The sequence below is a fragment of the Mytilus galloprovincialis genome, chromosome 9, assembly GCF_965363235.1.
Source record: "Mytilus galloprovincialis chromosome 9, xbMytGall1.hap1.1, whole genome shotgun sequence".
Taxonomy (NCBI): domain Eukaryota; kingdom Metazoa; phylum Mollusca; class Bivalvia; order Mytilida; family Mytilidae; genus Mytilus; species Mytilus galloprovincialis.
Window position 1 is genome coordinate 51,615,561 of NC_134846.1, and position 22,645 is coordinate 51,638,205.

The 22,645-nt window shown below is 33.0% G+C and overlaps 1 protein-coding gene across 1 annotated transcript; it reads left to right on the forward strand.

The window, feature by feature from the left end:
- Positions 1 to 7,085: 7,085 nt before the first annotated feature.
- On the forward strand, positions 7,086 to 10,328 carry LOC143045244 (tubulin alpha-1A chain-like). The gene is made up of 3 exons (XM_076217610.1): positions 7,086 to 7,222; positions 8,083 to 8,305; positions 9,030 to 10,328. Exons 1-3 carry the CDS (start codon positions 7,220 to 7,222, stop codon positions 10,157 to 10,159), a joined length of 1,356 nt encoding a protein of 451 aa, XP_076073725.1. The 5' UTR covers positions 7,086 to 7,219; the 3' UTR covers positions 10,160 to 10,328.
- Positions 10,329 to 22,645: the final 12,317 nt, after the last annotated feature.

A 22,645-nucleotide genomic window follows, 5' to 3' on the forward strand; every position in this document is an offset into this window, starting at 1 on the left:
CTTTCTCAGTTACTATAAGCAACTGACCAAGTATTTTGGTTTTTAAAATGGTGTTAAAGTGTGCATGTCTATCTGGCATGGTTAATCTGACCATGACCTCATTTTCATGGTTTCTTCGTAAATATCAAGTATTTTCTGCTTCTTCCAAACTATAAACAATAAGTTTACTATACTTGGTGTACAGAATTAGAGAAGAGTATGTATACAGGTCCAACCGGTAGTCCTAGGGTTCGTCTTACCTTGACATCATTTACATGAATCGTTCATAACGTTAAGCCTGATACCTTTGAAAACTATTAGCATGAGTCCAAATGTCCTATTGTCATGTTTATTTGTGTATTTCTCTGACCTGAATGTTCTTGCATTTATTTGAACTGCAGACCTATCATGCATGTAATGTTGTATTATATTTAACATTGCCATAAAAGCGCGAGGTTTGGCTAGCCGCAAAACCAGGTCCAACCCACCATTTTTTTCTTAAAATGTCCTGTACCAAGTCGGGAAAATGGCAGTTGTTATCTTATAGTTCGTTTCTATGTGTGTTGCATTGTCGTTTTGGTTTTTTGTTGCACTTCAGTGTTCCTGTTGTCGTTGTTTTCTCTTATTGTTGATGTGTTTACCTCAGTTTTAGTTTGTAACCCGGATTTTTTTTTCTCTCAATCGAATTATGACTTTCGAACAGCGGTATCTACGGTTGCCTTTATTTATATATGTGACACTTTAAGTGAGAAATAAATCTCAACATAAATCAAATCATGAACAGTAACGAAGGTGAGATATTTCAGTGTGTGCGTGCCTTCTTGTTTCAACTTGTTGAGAGAAGCTTGCATGATATATATCTATTTTGAAAATATGTGAATTACTTTGATCATTGATATTTGAATTTGAAACACAATTAAAGAGGGAGTGAAAGTCATACGTGACTTAATATATTTTTCAACAGATTTGATTTTTAAAGAATTTTAATTATTTTCTTACCTCGTTTTCACTTGTAATTTAAAAAGAACCATGTGTATGTAAAAGTTATAAATTTTCTTTCATAAAATCAAGCAATTACCGGATTAGTAACTACCCTTATTGAAATCTTGAACATAAATATATTTGAAATATTCAAAATCAGTTTTTATCTTATTTAAACATCTTTTCATTAAGGGAACACGCAATCCAATTTCGTAACTAAACATTTTGAAAGGTACACAAATATTTACCAATAATTTTCTCGTTAACTTCATACATAAACAATCTTTTGTTCATGGTATACATACTTAATAGTTGGCAAGCGATTAAATAACGTACTGGCAATTGTTTGCAAGAGAAATACTATAGTAATATTGAAAAGAAAGTAGTTGTAAAAATGATAAATGACTTTCAATTTTTTACCCTTAAGTGAAGAGATCAAACTAGGATGTGCATGTATAGCTAGATTTCTATTTCGTCTTAAGTCTTCGGCAAAATTTTAAAACAAATCCGATGTCAGAAATATTTTTCATTTCTTTTCACTCCTATTTCTACATGCACTATAGCTAATATGAAAACAATACTTATATAAGGTATCCGTCCATGGCACAAAACCAGCATATGCAAAGCAAAAATCAAGCAAAAAAGTGCCCTTTCAATGCTGTTCTTCATCTCAAAGTCACACTAAGGCCTTCAATACTGTCTGTTTTTATGCATTTGTGCCTCTTGTATCATGCAGTTTATATACTAAGATGCTTCAATATGACAGAATATTATAAGCCTTTTCCATAATTTGAGCTTGACAAACTATAATTAAATTTATGCACATCAGTTCGGCAGATAAGCTGGAGTCGGTTTCACAAAAAAAAACTTACGACTAAGATTGATCGTAAGAACACTGAATTGTCGGTTTCACAAAAAAAACTTACGACTAAGATTGATCGTAAGTACACTGAATTGTTCATGATTTACGATCAATCTTAGCCGTTAGTTTTTGTGTGAAACCGACTCCTGATGCAATACATAAGGGGGAATTATCTTTGCTTATACAATACCGACCGTACAAGGGCTACACAGCCAGTCAAGGTCGTTAAAAACTTCCATTTGTTCTTTGCTTTTTCTTTGTGTTTGTCTTGCGCATTCATGAGCTATATGCCATTGAATATTTAAACAGAAAAATCAATCAGTTAATTTCAACTTTGAAAATGGCTAAATTTTGGATTGCCATTAGGCCGAGTTTATGTGTTGTGCGAATTTCTGAAAATTTCTAGTTTAAACATGCTCCCATTTTTTCATAACTTTCCTCGATGTTTACTTTGATGTCAAGGCGTATGTAGATTTTAAACGTACAGGGAATTGTTTGTTGTTAGATAATGTATGGTTTAGTAAATAAAACCCACATTGTTTAAACCCAACACGTCCCTTCCCTTGGCAACTCCATGTTTAATGTCATACATATATATAATCGATTTAAACGTGTAAATATTGTAAATATTTCATATTACTATCGATTTCCACTCAAAATGTGGTGTTACATTTATAAAAGAAAGTGAACGTTGTATGAGACCATCATGATATCATTTACCTGAAAGAGAATTTTTTTTTTTTTTATTATTTTTTAATCGTAAAAATACACATACTTTAATATTTCCACAAGGGCCTGTTGTATCAACCGAGTGACACCTCGTGTGACAAATGTGCCATACAAGGATAAAATATTAAACTGTTGGAATGTGCAAAAGCTGCAAAACATGTAGTAATGCAGTAAAAAATGAATTTGAAAGTCATGATAATGCAAATGTTGATAAAAAAATGGCAAAAATTTGTTAACATGTAAACTATTTGCAAAACGTTCACTTTCGATGAACCATGACTCAGCACAGTGGCAAGGGTGACTAAAGTGGCAGTGGTCAAACAGTCTCCATTGAATTGAGAAATATTTTTCAACCCCATTATGTTGTCTGTCGTCTACTCAAACAAACAAAAAACACTATATATTTGCCGGATGCAGCTCACCTGGACAGTACAGTTAAGCATCGAAATACTCAACTATAGAGTAGACCTTATATAATAGTCATGTGACAAATGTCAAAACAAATATACACACACATGTTCCTTTTAACATTTATAAATACTTTTCAAAATACCATTGACTTATCCTAAGTGATTCCATTTAACTGACCTAAACCATTTAGGCTTTAAACATATAATTAATATATACAAAAGTAACGAATCGTTTCAAAAGGCTTGGACCATTCCATTTCCATGTTAGTAAATGTTCCGATGAAAACTTAATACAACTGCATCCCATATGTCAAGGATCAACAATTAGTACCAAATCTTAAACTTTTAAGCAAGTAAGTCGGCATATATGCACATAATATTAACACAACTTTGGTGAGTTTCAGATTCAATATTAGCAGTCAAATACTGAGGTGAGGCCAAATAATCTTCATGGGAAGGAGAAACCTGTATAACTGCATACCACATATCATTGAAATACCACCAATGGTTCCCCTGATATATTATTGTTAACGCCGCTGTAAACAGTACGCCATACTGGGCCGTAACTACATTGAGGCAAATGAGGCAAATGCCTCATGTTAGAAATTCCCCCTGCCCCCCCCCCCCCTCCAAAAAAAAAAAAAAACTGAAACAAAAGATTGTCTTCATATCAAATTGTTTTTTCACGGAAAGTGTCTTTCAAGACGCAAGTTCTCTTCACTCTTTGGTGTCGCCCCTGCATGTTTTTTGTTTTTCCATGTTTCTATTTTCCTTTTAGTTTTCAGAGTTGATGGTCAATTGTTTGTACTTCTGTGTCCCAGGTTTGTCTTTTGTTCATTTATTGTCCTACTTTATGACTATAGTCTGAGTGTTGATTTTCATTTGTAAACGTGGTTTTGCAATGTTGCATGTCCACCAATGTCCAGACATTGTGCGAGAAAATATTTTAAGAATATACGATGCTACTGGACACAAAAAAAATGGTCCTTTCTGCATGGATAATTGATATCAAAGACTACAAAACAGTTTTTTTGTAAATAAAACTAGATAGCTGACATGGTTTGAATTAAAGTAAGGTCACCTATTACCCGGTATCAAATAATTTGAAAAAAAACAACCACAAGGTAGTGCCATATATGACCTTTTACATTGAAGGGTTAAACTTGCATTAAGTCGTGTTGAGAAAATCACCTTCAGAGGAACTTATCGCACACAAAGTCAATGCATAAAATTGCTGGAGGGTCTTCAACAATACTTTGAGAGAATCATTAATACCGTAACACAAGGTGAAGAAGTGTCCCTAGTGTGAACTAGTACTTAAAGTATAATACTGCACTGTCACTATATTTAAATCTAGTTTAAAAAAAAGTCTAAGCACAATACAAGACAAGAACAGATAGACAGATCCGGTATTAATAATTATGAGAATTACAATTTTTGCTTTATCCTACATATCGGTCTTTTAATGTTGTATCTAGAACCTTAAAGTCTTAAATTACAGTGAATCTATGTTTTTGCTTTGGGACCAGAATATTGTCGAAAAAAAATAGCCAAAAAAAAAGCCAAAAATTAATTAAGCCGTTTCAATGCAAGGAGAGTCTGGGAAACGCTCAGAATGCACGACTTTGCGTTATTTTTCTCAGAGCTTCTCCCAAAAAAAATTCGCCTCGCTACGCTCGGCAAATATATTTTGCCTCACTATCAAAAGAGGCTAGTTACAGCCCTGCCGGCATAGTCTCGCTTTTTCGACTATGTCGAGGCAAAACATAAAATATATAGTACAGACCATCTCTTGTAGAAAAGGATACTAGTATATGGATTGGCTATCCTTTTATTACACAAAGTCCCTACATGCACTTGACAAGACATCAAAGTAAAAAATATGTAAACAGATAAACTCTGGTGTTGTTAGTGACAGGAGAATTTAAAAATAGATATGGATGTAGGGTCCATGCATACTGCTTCATGGCTTTAAACGTATTTATTTTGACAGGTAGAACTTTATCAAGAGAAATAGGCATTTCAAAAAGTCGTGGAGGTTTTTTATAATGTATATCGAAAAGAGTTGTCCTTGGTAACGATGATTGGTATGAAAATAATAAACACTTCGGTGCGAATGTCATTACATTTAAACTTTAATTTTAAAACTTCATGGGAAATATTTTTTCTTCAAAAAATGATCTCATAAGTTTGTTATACTTTATGTTGATTTATTCTTTTTTCACGTTAATTCCTATTCGTGATCAGATAACTAAGATGTTCAACGATTTTGAATTATCAGTTAAACTATATAGATGCCTGATTATTTTGGATCAATTCAAGCCTAGGGTCCGGGTTTAACTAGATAAACTGTTTTGTCGACACTTTTTTGTATACAAACATCCCCAAAAATACATAACAAATGGAAATATTTTAATCAGCGATGTGTCGTTTAATCTCATCATTTAAATTTCAACACCTCTTTAAACCCATGTTAATAAGGTTACATATATGAATATAGACTATTGATCTCATTGAGTTATTGACAAATTTTAAATCTTTTATCTTGTAAAGGATCAAATTTCTTGTTTGTTTCTTGTTGCTTAGACATGTCTCTCATTTAAATTATTCAGTGAGATCATATGCACTTAAGGCGGATCAAGATGAATTTTTTTACTTCTAATGTCAAGTATTGCTACTCTTCTAAATTTTATTATACTCTTTCAATGTCATTCAGTAAGAAAAAAGGACAATCTTCTAATTTAGTTGTTGATAATGCTAGATTGGTCACTACTTCCTAGCTAAACTTTCCGGAAATAAGGAGTGGTCGTTCTATAACATGAAAATAACCAAGAGAAAACATGTATAAAGCAAAAAGGAAGCAATCCATTTATAATGAGAAAAAGATGGAGTTTTCTCCTTTCTTCATTCGTCCCCTCTGTTGCATGTCCAGCTTTCCCACTTGTCTTTTATCTTTCTTTTCTGGTTATTTCCTTTCATTTGAAAGTGACATTTGTCCGATATTAAAACTTGCAATGCAGAGATTTGGCATTTGACTATTGAATGATTATTTATAAATCGTTGTTTTAATATGATAATACGACTTCTAGTTTTGGCTCAAACGTTAGATATATATATATATATATCGGATGCCTAAAATCATATTGGGTAGTTCAAAAATACAAGTATAATGTGAATTTCGGTCCCATTCGTCGTAACATATGATTATCTAACATAACTTATGCCATCGAACTGAGTAAGTTTCTATGCCCGTACCCTGTTTGGTGCTTTATATTTGTATAAAAAAAGGGGGGGCAGTCCAAGCATGTATACATATACAGCAAGTTTTTGGAACAACACAATACCATTAATGGAATAAACAAACTGATTGAATTTCATTTGAGTTACATGACATTACAAAATCGAAAGATCTATGTAAAGGATATAAAATAATGTACACAAGATATCTTAAAATTTTGATTTTATGATGTATTAAACCGTAACCTCACTTATCACAGTCAAATTAAAGCAACCGAGCCTGGTTCGGAGACCTTTTGGTATTGACTCTGAGGGTATTGACCTATGGATAAATGTTCAACTTCAATCAGTGTTATTTTATTCTATTCTTTTTCAAAAACCTAGAATTTTAATGGCAATACAATTATAACATGATTTGACTCGGATTAAATACATTTATTTTCGCCCTTTCCATGTCAGCGTTAGGTGTCCGCATATTGGATTTTCCCCGAACAAAAGTGCCTTTTCTTTCTTACTCATAAATAGTTGGTAATTTGACTACCGTCGTTTCATAACCACACAGATCTATATATGTACTCATTTGATATATTTAAGGTTCAGCACACCACTTGAAACGATTCATTGAATTTGACGGAATATTAAACTTACACTTTAAATTTTTGGTTCTAAATTGCGATAAATTTTTAACGAAAGTAAAATATTTATTTTTAAAAGATGACGCTTTGTATTTCAATTCAAACAGGTAGAAACAAAGTTGCGAAGAAACCGCGTGTTTTGAAGTTACCTGTAAATTTGTTTAAATAAAAATAATGTAATGACCAATCAAATCGCTTCATGTACCAGCTTGTGAAGACTTTAACCAATCAAAAAGCTTGAAAATTGTTACACTTTCTACAAAACCTTTCGCTCTAACATTCAACGTCACAAGCACAGAAATTATACTCACAATCAGACTCGTTACAAGTCAGACGTGAGACTTTTTTCTAAAAAATCTTAACCTTCTACATAGCAACAAGTAATCATGGTAAGTAATTTATTTAGTCAGAAAATTGTTTTCAGAAATGAACATATTTACGGACAGTTGGATGTTTAAACAGAGAATATCTTTAATCATTTCAAAATTGGGTCAGGTCGCCAATCGATTTGTATACGACCGTTGGATCAATAGGCTATAAGCGGGAAAGCGATAAACTTACTGATCAAATAGCCGTTTTCATGCAATAACGGAGAAATATTTTATATTTAATCAGTAGGTACACGTTTTACTTTATAACCGTCCAGCCATTTACCGTAACAAACTGTTTTTAAAATGTAACGCCTGAACACCTCAATTGAAATTTTTAAAAGTAATTTACTGATTTAACAAAAGGATTGTTTGTTGTTAAGTTTAACATTTGTTTGATCTTGTTTAGAGGGCAACCATTATTGATTGTTTATAATTGTTGATTGTGTATAGAAGCCAAAAGGCAATTAACATTGTAATGGAACATTGGATTGGTCTCAAATTTACGGGATATTTTGAAATATATATTCAATTTATATAGTATCCTGTATTCTTTTTAAAATTGAATTTGTTTCTTGGTAAATACTAGTACTGATATTATACTAATTTTATGAAATAGTATAGTTTAGTCCAGGAACATTTTAATAATTAAGAACTTTTTGGGAGAAATGTGTTTTTTTATAGATAGTTAGTAAATAGCCACGCAAAACAAATGTGCCGTCCTAACAAACGACGGAAAATGAAAATTGAATTATTACATTCTCGGAAATCATTATGCAACCCCTCGCCGAAAATCAAATGATCTAACACCTCTGTCCTAATGGTCCTTAATAATATAAACTTCGCTTTTCTTTCAAATGCAGCTATTTTTCTTTTTTCAGCGGGAATGTATCAGTGTACACGTTGGACAGGCCGGAGTCCAGATGGGCAATGCCTGCTGGGAGTTGTACTGTTTGGAACACGGTATCCAACCTGACGGTCAGATGCCCTCAGACAAGACCATTGGAGGCGGTGATGACTCTTTCAACACCTTCTTCAGTGAGACTGGAGCTGGCAAACACGTACCCAGAGCTGTCTTCGTAGATCTGGAACCAACTGTTGTCGGTAAGTGATTTTTTTTGCATCATAACGTAACAGTACAAGGAAAATATCTAAAATACATATCATTGGTCCTTTTATCTAGTTATACTATTTTCTTAGAAATGTTTTTCTCTCCATATTAATTCCTGTGTGTTAAACTGCCACTGTTTTCTAAAGATATATTTCATTTCTCGTTAAGCTGAAACTTGAAACCAAATATAAGACTCGGAAGTTATTTGAAATTTTTAAAAGTGGTTAAAATGGAAAAAACCCTGTACAGTGAACATAAAAGCGTGGTTTATGCAATTCATAAAGGATTATATTTCGTTGTTCTGAATATTTTATGAAAAAAGAACATTTTTAGCATCAGTCTTCGAAGAATCTAATCGATTTTGAAGTAGGATGTAGCAATTCATCAGAAGCTTGAAAACGTCGTTACTACTTTCCAATTAGGAGCAATAAATGACAGACATAATATAATCAGCTAAGGGATGATAATGATAAACGTTTACGCCAATGGTTTTGAAAGATAAATAGTTATGCACGCACACACTCAGTCTCGATCAGTAAACGTTATCTCGTTTGAGGTCAATCATAAATATTAAATTTAGTTCCAGTCTCAAACATATGCTTCTCATGACAACTTGACAACAATGCATAAGAATCGTAATTTCATGGTTGTAGCTTAAAATGTAATTGCTTGATTGACTCTTTTATCAATTTTAATTCCTTGATGTTTCTGTTGTAGATGAGGTCAGAACTGGTACATACCGTCAATTGTTCCACCCAGAACAATTGATCACCGGCAAAGAGGATGCTGCCAACAACTACGCCAGAGGTCACTACACAATTGGAAAAGAAATTGTTGATTTGGTTCTCGACAGAATCCGTAAATTAGCAGATCAATGTACCGGTCTTCAGGGATTCCTCATCTTCCACAGCTTCGGTGGCGGTACCGGATCAGGATTCACATCACTCCTCATGGAACGTCTCAGTGTTGATTACGGAAAGAAATCCAAATTGGAGTTCGCTATCTACCCAGCCCCACAAGTCTCAACAGCTGTTGTTGAACCATACAACTCCATCTTGACCACCCATACCACCCTTGAGCACTCCGACTGTGCTTTCATGGTTGACAATGAAGCCATCTACGATATCTGCAGACGTAACTTGGACATCGAGAGACCAACATACACCAACTTGAACAGACTCATTGGACAGATTGTCAGTTCTATCACTGCCTCTCTGAGATTTGACGGAGCTTTGAACGTCGATCTCACCGAGTTCCAGACCAATTTGGTACCATACCCACGTATCCATTTCCCATTGGCTACATATGCCCCAGTCATCTCTGCAGAGAAGGCCTACCATGAACAACTCTCCGTTGCCGAGATTACCAATGCTTGTTTCGAACCAGCCAACCAGATGGTCAAATGTGATCCACGTCACGGAAAATACATGGCCTGTTGTATGTTGTACAGAGGTGATGTAGTCCCCAAGGATGTCAATGCTGCCATTGCAACCATCAAGACCAAGAGAACCATCCAGTTTGTCGATTGGTGTCCAACCGGATTCAAGGTCGGAATCAACTACCAACCACCAACTGTTGTACCAGGAGGTGATTTGGCTAAGGTACAGAGAGCCGTCTGCATGTTGAGCAACACAACCGCCATTGCTGAGGCCTGGGCTCGTCTTGATCATAAATTTGACTTGATGTACGCCAAACGTGCTTTCGTCCATTGGTACGTCGGAGAAGGTATGGAGGAAGGAGAATTCTCAGAAGCCCGTGAAGATTTGGCTGCTTTGGAGAAGGATTACGAAGAAGTTGGAGTTGACTCCGTAGAAGGTGAAGGAGAGGAAGAAGGAGAAGAATATTAAACATTTTCTTAAAAACTTAGATATGACAGAAAGTCGCCTTTTGGTTATTGTTAAATATTGTCTCAGGAACTTTTTAAAACAAATTTCAGGAGTAGAATGTTTATTTTATATATCTTAACACCAAAGAAGAAACCAAATTATCAAGTAAAAAATAATAGAAATACCTAAAGTTATATTGTTGTCAATTTCTTGTATATTACCCCCTTTAAACGAGTTACAACAAAACATACTTTGGGTGCAATACGATAAGAAGGTATATGCGTTTATTTGAACAGTGCCAAAATATAACCACACAAAGCAGAGTTGTACAAGAGTCTCAAGCATAATATCAATCAATATTATAGGAGCTGAAATTCCTAAGCAATATTCGAACGGGTGCCAAAATATAACGGCACAAAACATGCATGAAATATATATTAGCCACTGGATGTTAAGAAAACCACAACAAATCTTTTCATTTTTAGCCTTGGCATTGTCAGTTTATTTTAGATTTATGAGTTTGACTGTCCCTTTGGTATCTTTCGTCCCTCTTTTTAACAAAGCAGTAACTGTGATTAGTTTTATAGAGTGTTTAAAAACCTATTTTAAAAATCTAACCATATGAATAAGCAGATGTGAAGAAACCGCACATACACTCTATTTTTACCTAAATGCATCACATAAACTAAACATTATTGGTTTAAAATTGAACAATGGACCATTAAAATGAGCACACGGTCAAAGGAAGACTCGCAATGATAAGCAACTCTATATATACCGACGGCATCACCGCATGCATGCCATGCAGTTAATTAATTGTAGTATATCTGAGAAACTGAAAAAAACACAAAAACTTAGCATTACCATATGAACTTTGAAAATCCAGTCAACGTCCGAAGAAACTTCCAAACAAAAATGAACACACACCATACAATCATTGTATACATCAATATAGTTGACCCATTGCTTCTAATATCTAAGAAACACAACAAATTTTAAGCCACACATTTTTTTTATTGATCAATTAATTTTGGAAATAAGGTAATGGTTATATGAAACCTGCAAGACCGACGTGTACACCTTGCAATAATTCTATGTACCAAATTTAGTTGACACATTACTTATAGTGTCCGAGTAACGGACTAAAATACAAACACTTCACCTAGTCTAATGAAAACCAGGTCGAGGTCGGATGAAACCTGTCAGACAGACTTGTATACTTGACAATTATTCCATGTACCAAATATAGCTGACATAGTACTTGTAGTATCGGAGAAACAGATCAAACCACGAACACCTAAACTTCATCACTTATCAATGAAATGAGGCCGAGGTCAGGTAAACTCTGGCTGACGGACAATAAAACTTTGTAAGGGTGACGTATACCATAAATATAAATTTACCAAATAAGCTCAAAGCAATTGAAAAATTAATGCGAATGCGACAAAAAATATATAGTTTTAAGCAGTCGATCAACACCGAAAAAGAGATATAAGAACAATAGACATTTATAAAAAATAAATAGAAAAAAAACATTATAGTGTACACCAACTTCTTCGTTGTCAGATTAGAATGCCCGTGTATCGCATTCTGTGACTTTGCGATAAGACAAAAGAAACATAAATATGAAAATTGATTAAACGTTAAAAATGAAAAGAGTTCATTCCATTCCTTTATCAAGATTTCAAGATTTTATTTGAACACTCAGACACAGATACATGTGTAACATGAGGTCATACATAATAGCATTATATAAACATGACGAAGTAATTATGTGGTATCAATGACATAGTATAAAGATATAACAATAACATACAACATGGTTTTTTTTAACATTTTCAGAACATATTTGCAATGTTTTTGATAAATACAGAAAGACGTTTATACAGTTGTACATTACATATTGAAAGAAGACCTTCCATTTTTTTATAATTAGGGTTCACTGTGTAATAGCTTGGCAGAAACTTTTCCCTTAATACAACAATATTTTGATAAGTACACTTAAATAGCAAATGAAATTCATCACCAATATTACTCTTACACAAAGTACATATTCTATCATGCCTCGGGATATTTTGCCATCTGCCTGTTTCTATAGGCAGACGCAGATTTGAACACCTAAAGTGTGTGATCCAAAGCCTGCAATATTCGGGAAGTTTTAGCAGATATGTTTCTAAAGTAAAATCTTTTTTAAATATTGAGTAGAATTGACCTCGTGATGAATTTTCAATATTACTAAACCACTGTTGTACAAATTGATCACAAAGTATCTGTTTTAAGTACATTTTATCACAGTAGCCTATTTGATTGGCAAAAATATATCCAATGCCAGTATCGTTTAATATTGCTTCTATACAATTTACCCATTTAAAGGTGTATTTAGATTTAGGCCTTAAACCAAGCATCAGTCTATACAATAAACTGCATAGTTTTGATTCATTATTTACAATTTTACACCAATATATAATCATTCTAATTTTCACCTTTATTTCAAGAGGAAATCTACCCAATTCTCCGTACACCATAAAATTAGGTGTAGTGTTTCTAACTTTCAGCGCCCTTTTGCAGAATTTCAAGTGAGTTTTTTCGATAATTTTCAGGTTTTCAAAGCCCCAAACTTCAGAACCATACAGTAAGATAGGTTCTATCATAGAATCAAAGAGTTTAAATTGTAGATCAATTGGTAAAGATTCATTCCGTATAATTTTGTAAATATAAAACAGTGCCTTTTGGGCTTGATCTACAAGTTTCTTCTTGGTATCAAAAAATGTACCATTATATTTAAAAATTACACCCAAATACGAATATGTATCAACAATTTCAAGTAAATCATTCTGCAGTGTAAATTTCAGATTTTCTTTAGGTTTCCTCTTGCTAAATACCATAACTTTGGTTTTCTTAACATTCACCTTCAATTTCCAATTTTCACAGTACAACTGGAAAATATCTAAGGAATGTTGCAAGCCTTCTTTAGTTTCTGAAAAGATTACTGTATCATCAGCATACAGAATTACGAACAATTCAAAAAATATATGAAGTTCGTTTTCAAATTTTTCCTTTAAAAGTTCTAAAGGAATACCATCTAAATTTCTAAAATATTGTTCCAAATCGTTCAAGAAAATAGAAAATAAAAAAGGAGACAAGTTTTCCCCTTGCCTAACACCAATCAGACATGGAAAAAATTCTGATTGTTCACCATTATATTGAACACAAGATTTAATACCTTGATACATATTAAAGATAACTTTGAAACATTTCCCCTTGATTTCACTAAGATGTACTTTTTGCCATAATCCAGTTCTTAAAACAGTGTCAAAAGCTTTTCTAAAGTCAATAAATGTACAAAAAAGTTTTTTTCCAAATGAAAAATATAATTCTACAAGTGCATGTAACACAAAAATATTATCTGTTGTTGCATATCCTTTTCTAAAACCAGCTTGATTTTCTGATATAAGCGAAATTTCATTCGCAAAAAAATTTAGTCTAGTATTAATAATAGAAGTGAATAATTTTCCCAAACAGCTGATAAGAGTAATAGCTCTAAAATTATCAGGATCTGTAGGATTGCCTTTATTTTTGAACACAGGTTTAATAATGCCATTTGTCCAAGAGTCTGGAATAATTCCAGTATCTAATACAATATTAAATAATTTACAATACAATGACATAAAAAAAGGTGGTGAATTTTTCAAAAATTCATTAAGTATTTTATCAGAACCAGGTGCCTTGTTATTTTTTAAATTTTTCATGGCTTCCAAGACTTCCAGTTCAGTAATACTTCCATTCAATATTTCATCATAAATGGGGTTACTAGATATCTGATTAATGTCAAGATCGGGTGCATGCATATCATCTTCTTCGCCCGCGTTTAAATCCTTAAAATAATCGTAAAATGTATTTATATCTATTGGTGGAGATTCTTTTTTAGTGTAAGACATTTTTTTTAGTGTTTTCCAAAATCCTTTGGTGTCATGCTTTGACAATGTTCTCAGCTCATTTGAACATTTGTCTTTATATTTGTGATAATTAACTTGTAGAATTTTTTTATATTCTCGAGCTGTGTGATTTAATCAATTCAATTCAAATATTTATTGCCATGTAAACTTTAAACATTAAGTTTGTGACATACAAAATAATAAACAATATAACTATATTTCGCATATATATATATACACAATCATTCATTTACAGTAAATATTCCAGTGTCCCCTGTCCTCAGTTCTAATGACCTTTTGATGTAGGACCCCAATTTATTTACTTGTGATGGTGTTGATGGATTGAGTATAAAAATCAACTTTTCTTCATCAGATAAATCTTTAACAGAAAAATTAAAATCCAAATTGTTAAAAAAGTTATTTCTTAGTTCCATATTTAATTTACAATCTAATATAAAATGTTTTTCGTTTTCTAATGTTTTACATTTAAGGCATAATCTCTGCTCTGTAGGAATATTAGTATGTCTGCCTTTTTCTATATTTAAATTATGGTCACTAATACTTAGTTTTGTTATTAATTTTCTATATGTAAAGTTTGATGTTCTTAAATAGTCTTCAAAACGTAAATTTTGTTTAAGATTCTTATATAAATAAAGTTTACTTTTTTCATCAATGTTTTGCATCTTATCATGTATCAAATTTTCAAAGTAGTTTTTAGAGCTTGTTTTTATATAAACTTTAAATGAATTATTTATTTTTTTGTCTGAACTAGTATTTTGTTGAATTTGTGCTATATCTAAATTAAGTTCACTTAAAATATTTTTTACATATGTAAACCAGGAGTATACTCCTTCTGAGTCTAAGTTTTTACTAAGCGTGTAAGCTTCTTTCAAAAGAGGATTTAACTTACAGCATTCAAATCTCTTTAAATATAATAAAGTTTGTGTTTTAATATTAAATTCTATAGGAAGTCTCCCCAATTCAGCTCTACGGTTTTGTTTGCATCTGATTTTGCTTTATTGTATGTACTTTTGCTTTTATGAAATGCATCTCGTTTGATTCGACATTCTTTATTGAACCATGGTTTATTTTCATGGTCGGGGTTGTGTAGTTTCTTTTTTGATTTACCAAATACAGTCTCAGCCGTGTCTAAAAGTACACGACCTAGGTCATTTACTAGACCGTTAACACTTTCACTGGTGGCTGTGTCAATTTCAATACTATTCAAAATATCATTTAACTGTTGTAATGAGCTACCTGTATCGTTTGTCAACACCTGAGTGAAATCGTCTGTTTTTGTACTGTCCCACCTGATGTAAGTATTACTGTTTATTGTATGATTATGCGAATTGTTTAATGAATTGCTCGAGGGAAACGAAAATGAAAAATATAATCTATTGTGAACATCAGAAAACATAGGATTAAAATCAACAATACCGAAATCTGATGTTATATCAAACATACATGGAGACATAATTAAATAATCTACTAAACTTGCATCTTTACAAGTTGTACAACCAATATGTTTATCAGCAAATAATCTGCCATTACAAATATAAATACCACTTCTTTTACAAAGTTCTATTAACATATTACCATATTTATTTACTCTACCACGATCTTTACTACACCTCTCAAGAGGGATATCTTTATCTTTAAGATGAAGGTATGAAAAAATATTATCATCATTATCATAAAAATCATTGACATCTAAAATTTCTAATAAGTTTTCGTCAGGAATAATGTAATCTGAGACAGTAGAAGTTCTGGCGTTAAAATCACCAATTAATGCAATATTTTTTTTATCAGTTGAGTATTTAATTAATTCATCTTCAATTTCCAAAAACGACTCTTCAGAAGTATATCGTGTATTTTCGGGGGGTATATAAATACAACCTAGCAAAATGTTTTCTCGCAAGTTTGATAAATTCTTTGAAATTTCTACCCACTGAACAAATTCAGATTCAGAATTTATAAAATTTAAAAATTTCGACAGGTGTTTTCTATAAACAACAACAATACCACCTGATTTCTTTTTACATTTTTTTCTATGTTTTGCATAAAAAGTATAATCGTGTGGTAATTTCAAGTCATCTAGATCATCAGTTTTAGTTTCAGTAAATATAAGAATGTCATAACTCTTTATTAATGTGGCAAAATCTGGATTCAGCAATTTAGAATTAATACCACAAACGTTAAGATAGGTAAATTTTAAATTGTCAACTGTCCAATTTAAAGGTCCATGATTGTCTGATGTGTTGTCCTAACTGTAATTTCCTCTACCGTTGTGTATTGGATTAGGAGGCTCGTCACGGGATGGATTATAAGGTTGTCCGTCTACCATTATTTGGTCGCAATCTAATTAAAAACCGATCTCTCATCGCTCCTGTTTCTGATATGTCGCGTGGGAGATCTAACGAAACCCGCTTTGAGGTCACATGTGAGTGAACTAAAAGTCATGAATTTATAAAGATATGCAAATGAGTTGACGACCTATTAATAAGCCAATCAAAAAAGTTTATGAATTATTATGACTGACGATTTCGTCGTAAATAAAATAAGTTACATCCCTTTGCCTTACGTTAAACTTCGAAGATCGTGGAAGACTCAATTTCATTGGTCGAAAAAGACACACCTACGAGGTCACTCACATGTGACCTCAAAGCGGGTTTCGTTAGATCTCCCACGCGACATATCAGAAACAGAAGCGATGAGAGATCGGTTTTTAATTAGATTGATTTGGTCGTAAATTAAGGAAGCTTTTGTACCTCGGCGCTGGAGTTCTTTAAGTTTAGGGATCAACGCTTTACGGCGATTGCTAATTTCGGTTGGATACTGTTGGTTCACTGAGAATTGTGGTTTTGTTTTAAGTTTATTGGGCACAGATTTACGTACACGTTCGTGGTCACGGTAATTTGTAAATCTAGCGATAATATTGCGAGGTTTTCCATCACGACGTTTTCTTAGTCTGTGCACGTTTTGAAATTGAATAGCATCTGCATTTGGGATTTCCAGTTCTTTTTCTATAAAGTTTTTAATCACTGCTTCTGTGTCTTCGTGATCATCATCAAGGGTCTGTTGAATTCCGCCAAAAATAAGGTTATACTTCATAGAGTGACTCTGAAGTTTTAAGAAATCTTCCCTGACATTGTTTGAATCAATTTCTATATCTTGTGTATAGTTTTCTACCACTCGCATTCTATCAGAAATTTCGTGATGATGTTTTTCTTCAGTTTTTAAAATGTCATCATGCATTTTCTGTGTCTCCTTAATTTCATCTATCTCTTGCCTCATCCCTGTTAAATTTTGATCTATTGCTCCGAAACGTTCATCTAATTTTTTGTCAAGTTGAGAGAAGCGGTTAGTAAATTCCAAATCAAACCTTTCAAATCTTTGGTTCATCACATTTATTGACGAGAACAACATTTCCATAGTTATATGGGTACGTACAGTATCATTTGAGACAGGAAATTGTTGGGATGCAAACGGAGGTTGTGGATTGTGATATGCAGGATATGTAATGTCTGTTGGTATACTTGTACATTCAAACGTCTGGTTCATAGGATTATGTTGATATTGTGGTGGAATGGGCACACTTCTGTTAGATAAATTATGAGGTGTGCTAGTATGCAAAGTGTCATGAGCTTGGTTCAGTACTTGAGAAAAACTTTGTTGTTGTTGTTGAAAGGGCGACGCCATATTTGATTTTGTTTTGTTTGGAGGTGTAAAACCTGTTTGGCTACCAGTGCTCCTTGTTCTCTTTTTGCCCATTTAGATCAAGATGCATATTAAATGATCAGTATATATCACTTTCGAAAACAAAATTCGTTTCAAATTCATGTTTTTCAATCAATTCAGTCGAAATTTTGCGGGAGCTCTTGCATACCGACCTACTCACTCCGCCATGTTGTTTTTCTAATATGCTTTAAGTTGGCATTTGAAACCACAAAGTGCAGGTTCAGTTACATCCGATATTAGGTCAACTTTTGGAAGGAAAAACCAAAGAACTATCAGTGGATCATCTGATTTAACCTTTTAAATGCAATGAAATAAAATGAAGTATAAACAGTGCACTCAATGAAATGTCTCAGTTGCTTCACTGATCATGAACTTGTTTTAGTACAAGTACAGCCCGTAACAGAGAAGTGATCGAATTGATGTTTCTTTACCGTCAAAATTAGCTACGTTATCGACAAACTTAATTGAGTAGTGACCGAACTATTGGTACTTTATCATTAAAAAGATTGACAATGCTGACAAACTTTCATGTGTCGGTAATCAAGTTTAATACCGATAATACTGAAAATAATTCTAATAATATGAAACAAAATATGTCCATGCACCATTTCAAAGTCAGAACAGAAAAAAGATTTATGGAAGGACGTCTTGATAGTATTATTACCCAAAACTAAAAGATATATACTGGTAAACAATTAAAAAGATGTTTGATAGGAATGAAGTCCTTTATTTTTTCGGACTACAATCTGTACCATATGTGTGATGGATTTGAATTCAATCAATGACTTTGAAATGTTTTCTCATATGTATACACAAAAGGGAGGGCTGGTATTTGTACTTCTGTTAGAATATGTCTTCGTCCGTTTCACATGCCAAACTTTTCTAGTACAGTTTAAACGGGAATTTTTTTTTTAATATGACAAAATAACGAGCAAAACTATTTCTTCGCACATAGAATATTTTTGTTTAGTAAAAAGCAGTAAAAAAAAAATTCTCCCAAATATACCATGGCCAGGACCTGACAGTTTTTAGCAGTGTACAAATGAAAATCGTCCGGAAAACTGCGCTTGCCAGGGTCGGATCCAGGATTTTGGAAAGGGGGGCGAAGTTTTAAAATTTGCCGAAAAAAATTTTGGAACTTTTTTTGGCTAAAAAACATGAAATAAGTGTAATATGCACTTTTAAAACGATTCCTGGCGTGGTGCATGTATATTTTGTAGTTCCTGAAAGGTGTAAGGGTTGGACATTTTAAATGCTGTATTCTCCCTATTAATTGTCTATCATTAAATGATAGTACGGATTTCAAGCTATTTACCGATAAATTTGATGTGGGACTTTTCAGTTAAAAAAGACACATGGAAAATTCTCGCTTGTTTGCTGTAAGTTAAGTTATTATAACCTCACAAATTTCTTGTTGTAAACAAGATATACGTCGGGCTATTCGATAAAATTTACAATACTACGGACACGAGCTAAAAAAGATAAACAAGCAATATTTATCCAAATGTTTGGCTGATATGTTTCACCCAACAAAATTAAGGGATTCCAAATCAACCAAAAGCTACGAATGAGTCTGAAATCATCGGACAACGAATATATAAATGACGGTCGAAAAATGTAGACATTAAGTCTGTTAAGGTTGTAGTCTGGTCTTGAAAAAAGTATTCAATATATCAGTTCGGCGAAACAGACATTCCGGTCAGACATTCAAACCCCGGCCAAAAAAATACGCCCGTATTTATCTATCATGTTCATTTAATGCTTAATAATTCTGTTGGATATTCGTTTCTAATAGCAAAAGAATGGACAAGATTATTGTTTTCAATCCAGATACGGCCAGAATTTTTGTTTGATGCAAAAATTAGAGTCAATTTTTTATCTCTCAAATATCTCAGACTGCCTCCTCAAATCAAATAGTTCGTACCTTAGAATTTAAATCTATCTAGAAATTATACTGACTGGGGATCATTATTCAGCTGTTATTTCAAAATAAGATGCCGATCATGGGGCGTTACGAGTTGAACATGTTTTCGTAGGCAAATAATATTGCCGAGGATTTTTTTTCTTCATGAGAGTGTACTTATATAACTAGTTTTACTGTTTTGTGGACTAATGAAATAGAAGTCAATATTTTCTTGCTCAATCCTGTGTCGCCTTGAAGGTGTTAAGATTGTCATGCTCAGCCTAAGCAATTTTGTGACAGTAGTTTAAATTTTAAAATGACTGAGTGACGTTTTTTCGACGCACTGGTCAACTCCACCATAGTGAATCACATGACTTTCAGTTAGTATACACCAGCGAAAAATATCTTTATAAGTAAAGAATTGGCACATAAAATAAATACACGGGAAATTGCAAAGTTCACGTCGTCTAGTCTAGTCTAGTCTGCATGATTAATCATTAAACTTTTACAAAAAAAAATAAAAAATGTCCAAGCAAAAGGGGGAGGGGGCGTACGCCTTCTACGCCCCACTCTGGATCTGCCACTGATTTGATCATTTCAACTCCTTTGTATTTCATAATATTTGTCATGAACAAAGACATATGTTCGATTGAATAATGATTTCCTCGTAACAAATGATAGAAATTTCGGAGATCCCGTATTTGATCCTTTACCGTTAAAATGAAAATGCCAATGACAGAGGTTGATTATAAAAAATGTTTTACTGTGTTAAAAAAACTTTGACTTAAAGTCATAAGAAACCTCAAATTAAAAAAAAATATGCATATGTTTTTTATAACTAAATGGATAGTTTTCATTATACAACTTATGTACATATACAATGAAAACTTACACGTTGGACATGAAATATTTTGTCGATGAAGAAAATTAAATTATGTCACTTCTGAAATAAGTTTGTCGATAACGTAACTTATTCTGACGGCAAAGAAACGCGAATTCGATCACTACTCTGTTACGGGCTGTACAGCCCGTAACAGAGAAGTGATCGAATTGATGTTTCTTTACCGTCAAAATTAGCTACGTTATCGACAAACTTAATTGAGTAGTGACCGAACTATTGGTACTTTATCATTAAAAAGATTGACAATGCTGACAAACTTTCATGTGTCGGTAATCAAGTTTAATACCGATAATACTGAAAATAATTCTAATAATATGAAACAAAATATGTCCATGCACCATTTCAAAGTCAGAACAGAAAAAAGATTTATGGAAGGACGTCTTGATAGTATTATTACCCAAAACTAAAAGATATATACTGGTAAACAATTAAAAAGATGTTTGATAGGAATGAAGTCCTTTATTTTTTCGGACTACAATCTGTACCATATGTGTGATGGATTTGAATTCAATCAATGACTTTGAAATGTTTTCTCATATGTATACACAAAAGGGAGGGCTGGTATTTGTACTTCTGTTAGAATATGTCTTCGTCCGTTTCACATGCCAAACTTTTCTAGTACAGTTTAAACGGGAAATTTTTTTTTAATATGACAAAATAACGAGCAAAACTATTTCTTCGCACATAGAATATTTTTGTTTAGTAAAAAGCAGTAAAAAAAAAATTCTCCCAAATATACCATGGCCAGGACCTGACAGTTTTTAGCAGTGTACAAATGAAAATCGTCCGGAAAACTGCGCTTGCCAGGGTCGGATCCAGGATTTTGGAAAGGGGGGCGAAGTTTTAAAATTTGCCGAAAAAAATTTTGGAACTTTTTTTGGCTAAAAAACATGAAATAAGTGTAATATGCACTTTTAAAACGATTCCTGGCGTGGTGCATGTATATTTTGTAGTTCCTGAAAGGTGTAAGGGTTGGACATTTTAAATGCTGTATTCTCCCTATTAATTGTCTATCATTAAATGATAGTACGGATTTCAAGCTATTTACCGATAAATTTGATGTGGGACTTTTCAGTTAAAAAAGACACATGGAAAATTCTCGCTTGTTTGCTGTAAGTTAAGTTATTATAACCTCACAAATTTCTTGTTGTAAACAAGATATACGTCGGGCTATTCGATAAAATTTACAATACTACGGACACGAGCTAAAAAAGATAAACAAGCAATATTTATCCAAATGTTTGGCTGATATGTTTCACCCAACAAAATTAAGGGATTCCAAATCAACCAAAAGCTACGAATGAGTCTGAAATCATCGGACAACGAATATATAAATGACGGTCGAAAAATGTAGACATTAAGTCTGTTAAGGTTGTAGTCTGGTCTTGAAAAAAGTATTCAATATATCAGTTCGGCGAAACAGACATTCCGGTCAGACATTCAAACCCCGGCCAAAAAAATACGCCCGTATTTATCTATCATGTTCATTTAATGCTTAATAATTCTGTTGGATATTCGTTTCTAATAGCAAAAGAATGGACAAGATTATTGTTTTCAATCCAGATACGGCCAGAATTTTTGTTTGATGCAAAAATTAGAGTCAATTTTTTATCTCTCAAATATCTCAGACTGCCTCCTCAAATCAAATAGTTCGTACCTTAGAATTTAAATCTATCTAGAAATTATACTGACTGGGGATCATTATTCAGCTGTTATTTCAAAATAAGATGCCGATCATGGGGCGTTACGAGTTGAACATGTTTTCGTAGGCAAATAATATTGCCGAGGATTTTTTTTCTTCATGAGAGTGTACTTATATAACTAGTTTTACTGTTTTGTGGACTAATGAAATAGAAGTCAATATTTTCTTGCTCAATCCTGTGTCGCCTTGAAGGTGTTAAGATTGTCATGCTCAGCCTAAGCAATTTTGTGACAGTAGTTTAAATTTTAAAATGACTGAGTGACGTTTTTTCGACGCACTGGTCAACTCCACCATAGTGAATCACATGACTTTCAGTTAGTATACACCA

Excerpts from the sequence above, each read along its gene's own strand:
- LOC143045244 (XM_076217610.1), top strand. Across the intron at positions 8,306-9,029 it reads TCTGGAACCAACTGTTGTCG|ATGAGGTCAGAACTGGTACA; the intron begins GTAAGTGATTTT and ends TTTCTGTTGTAG.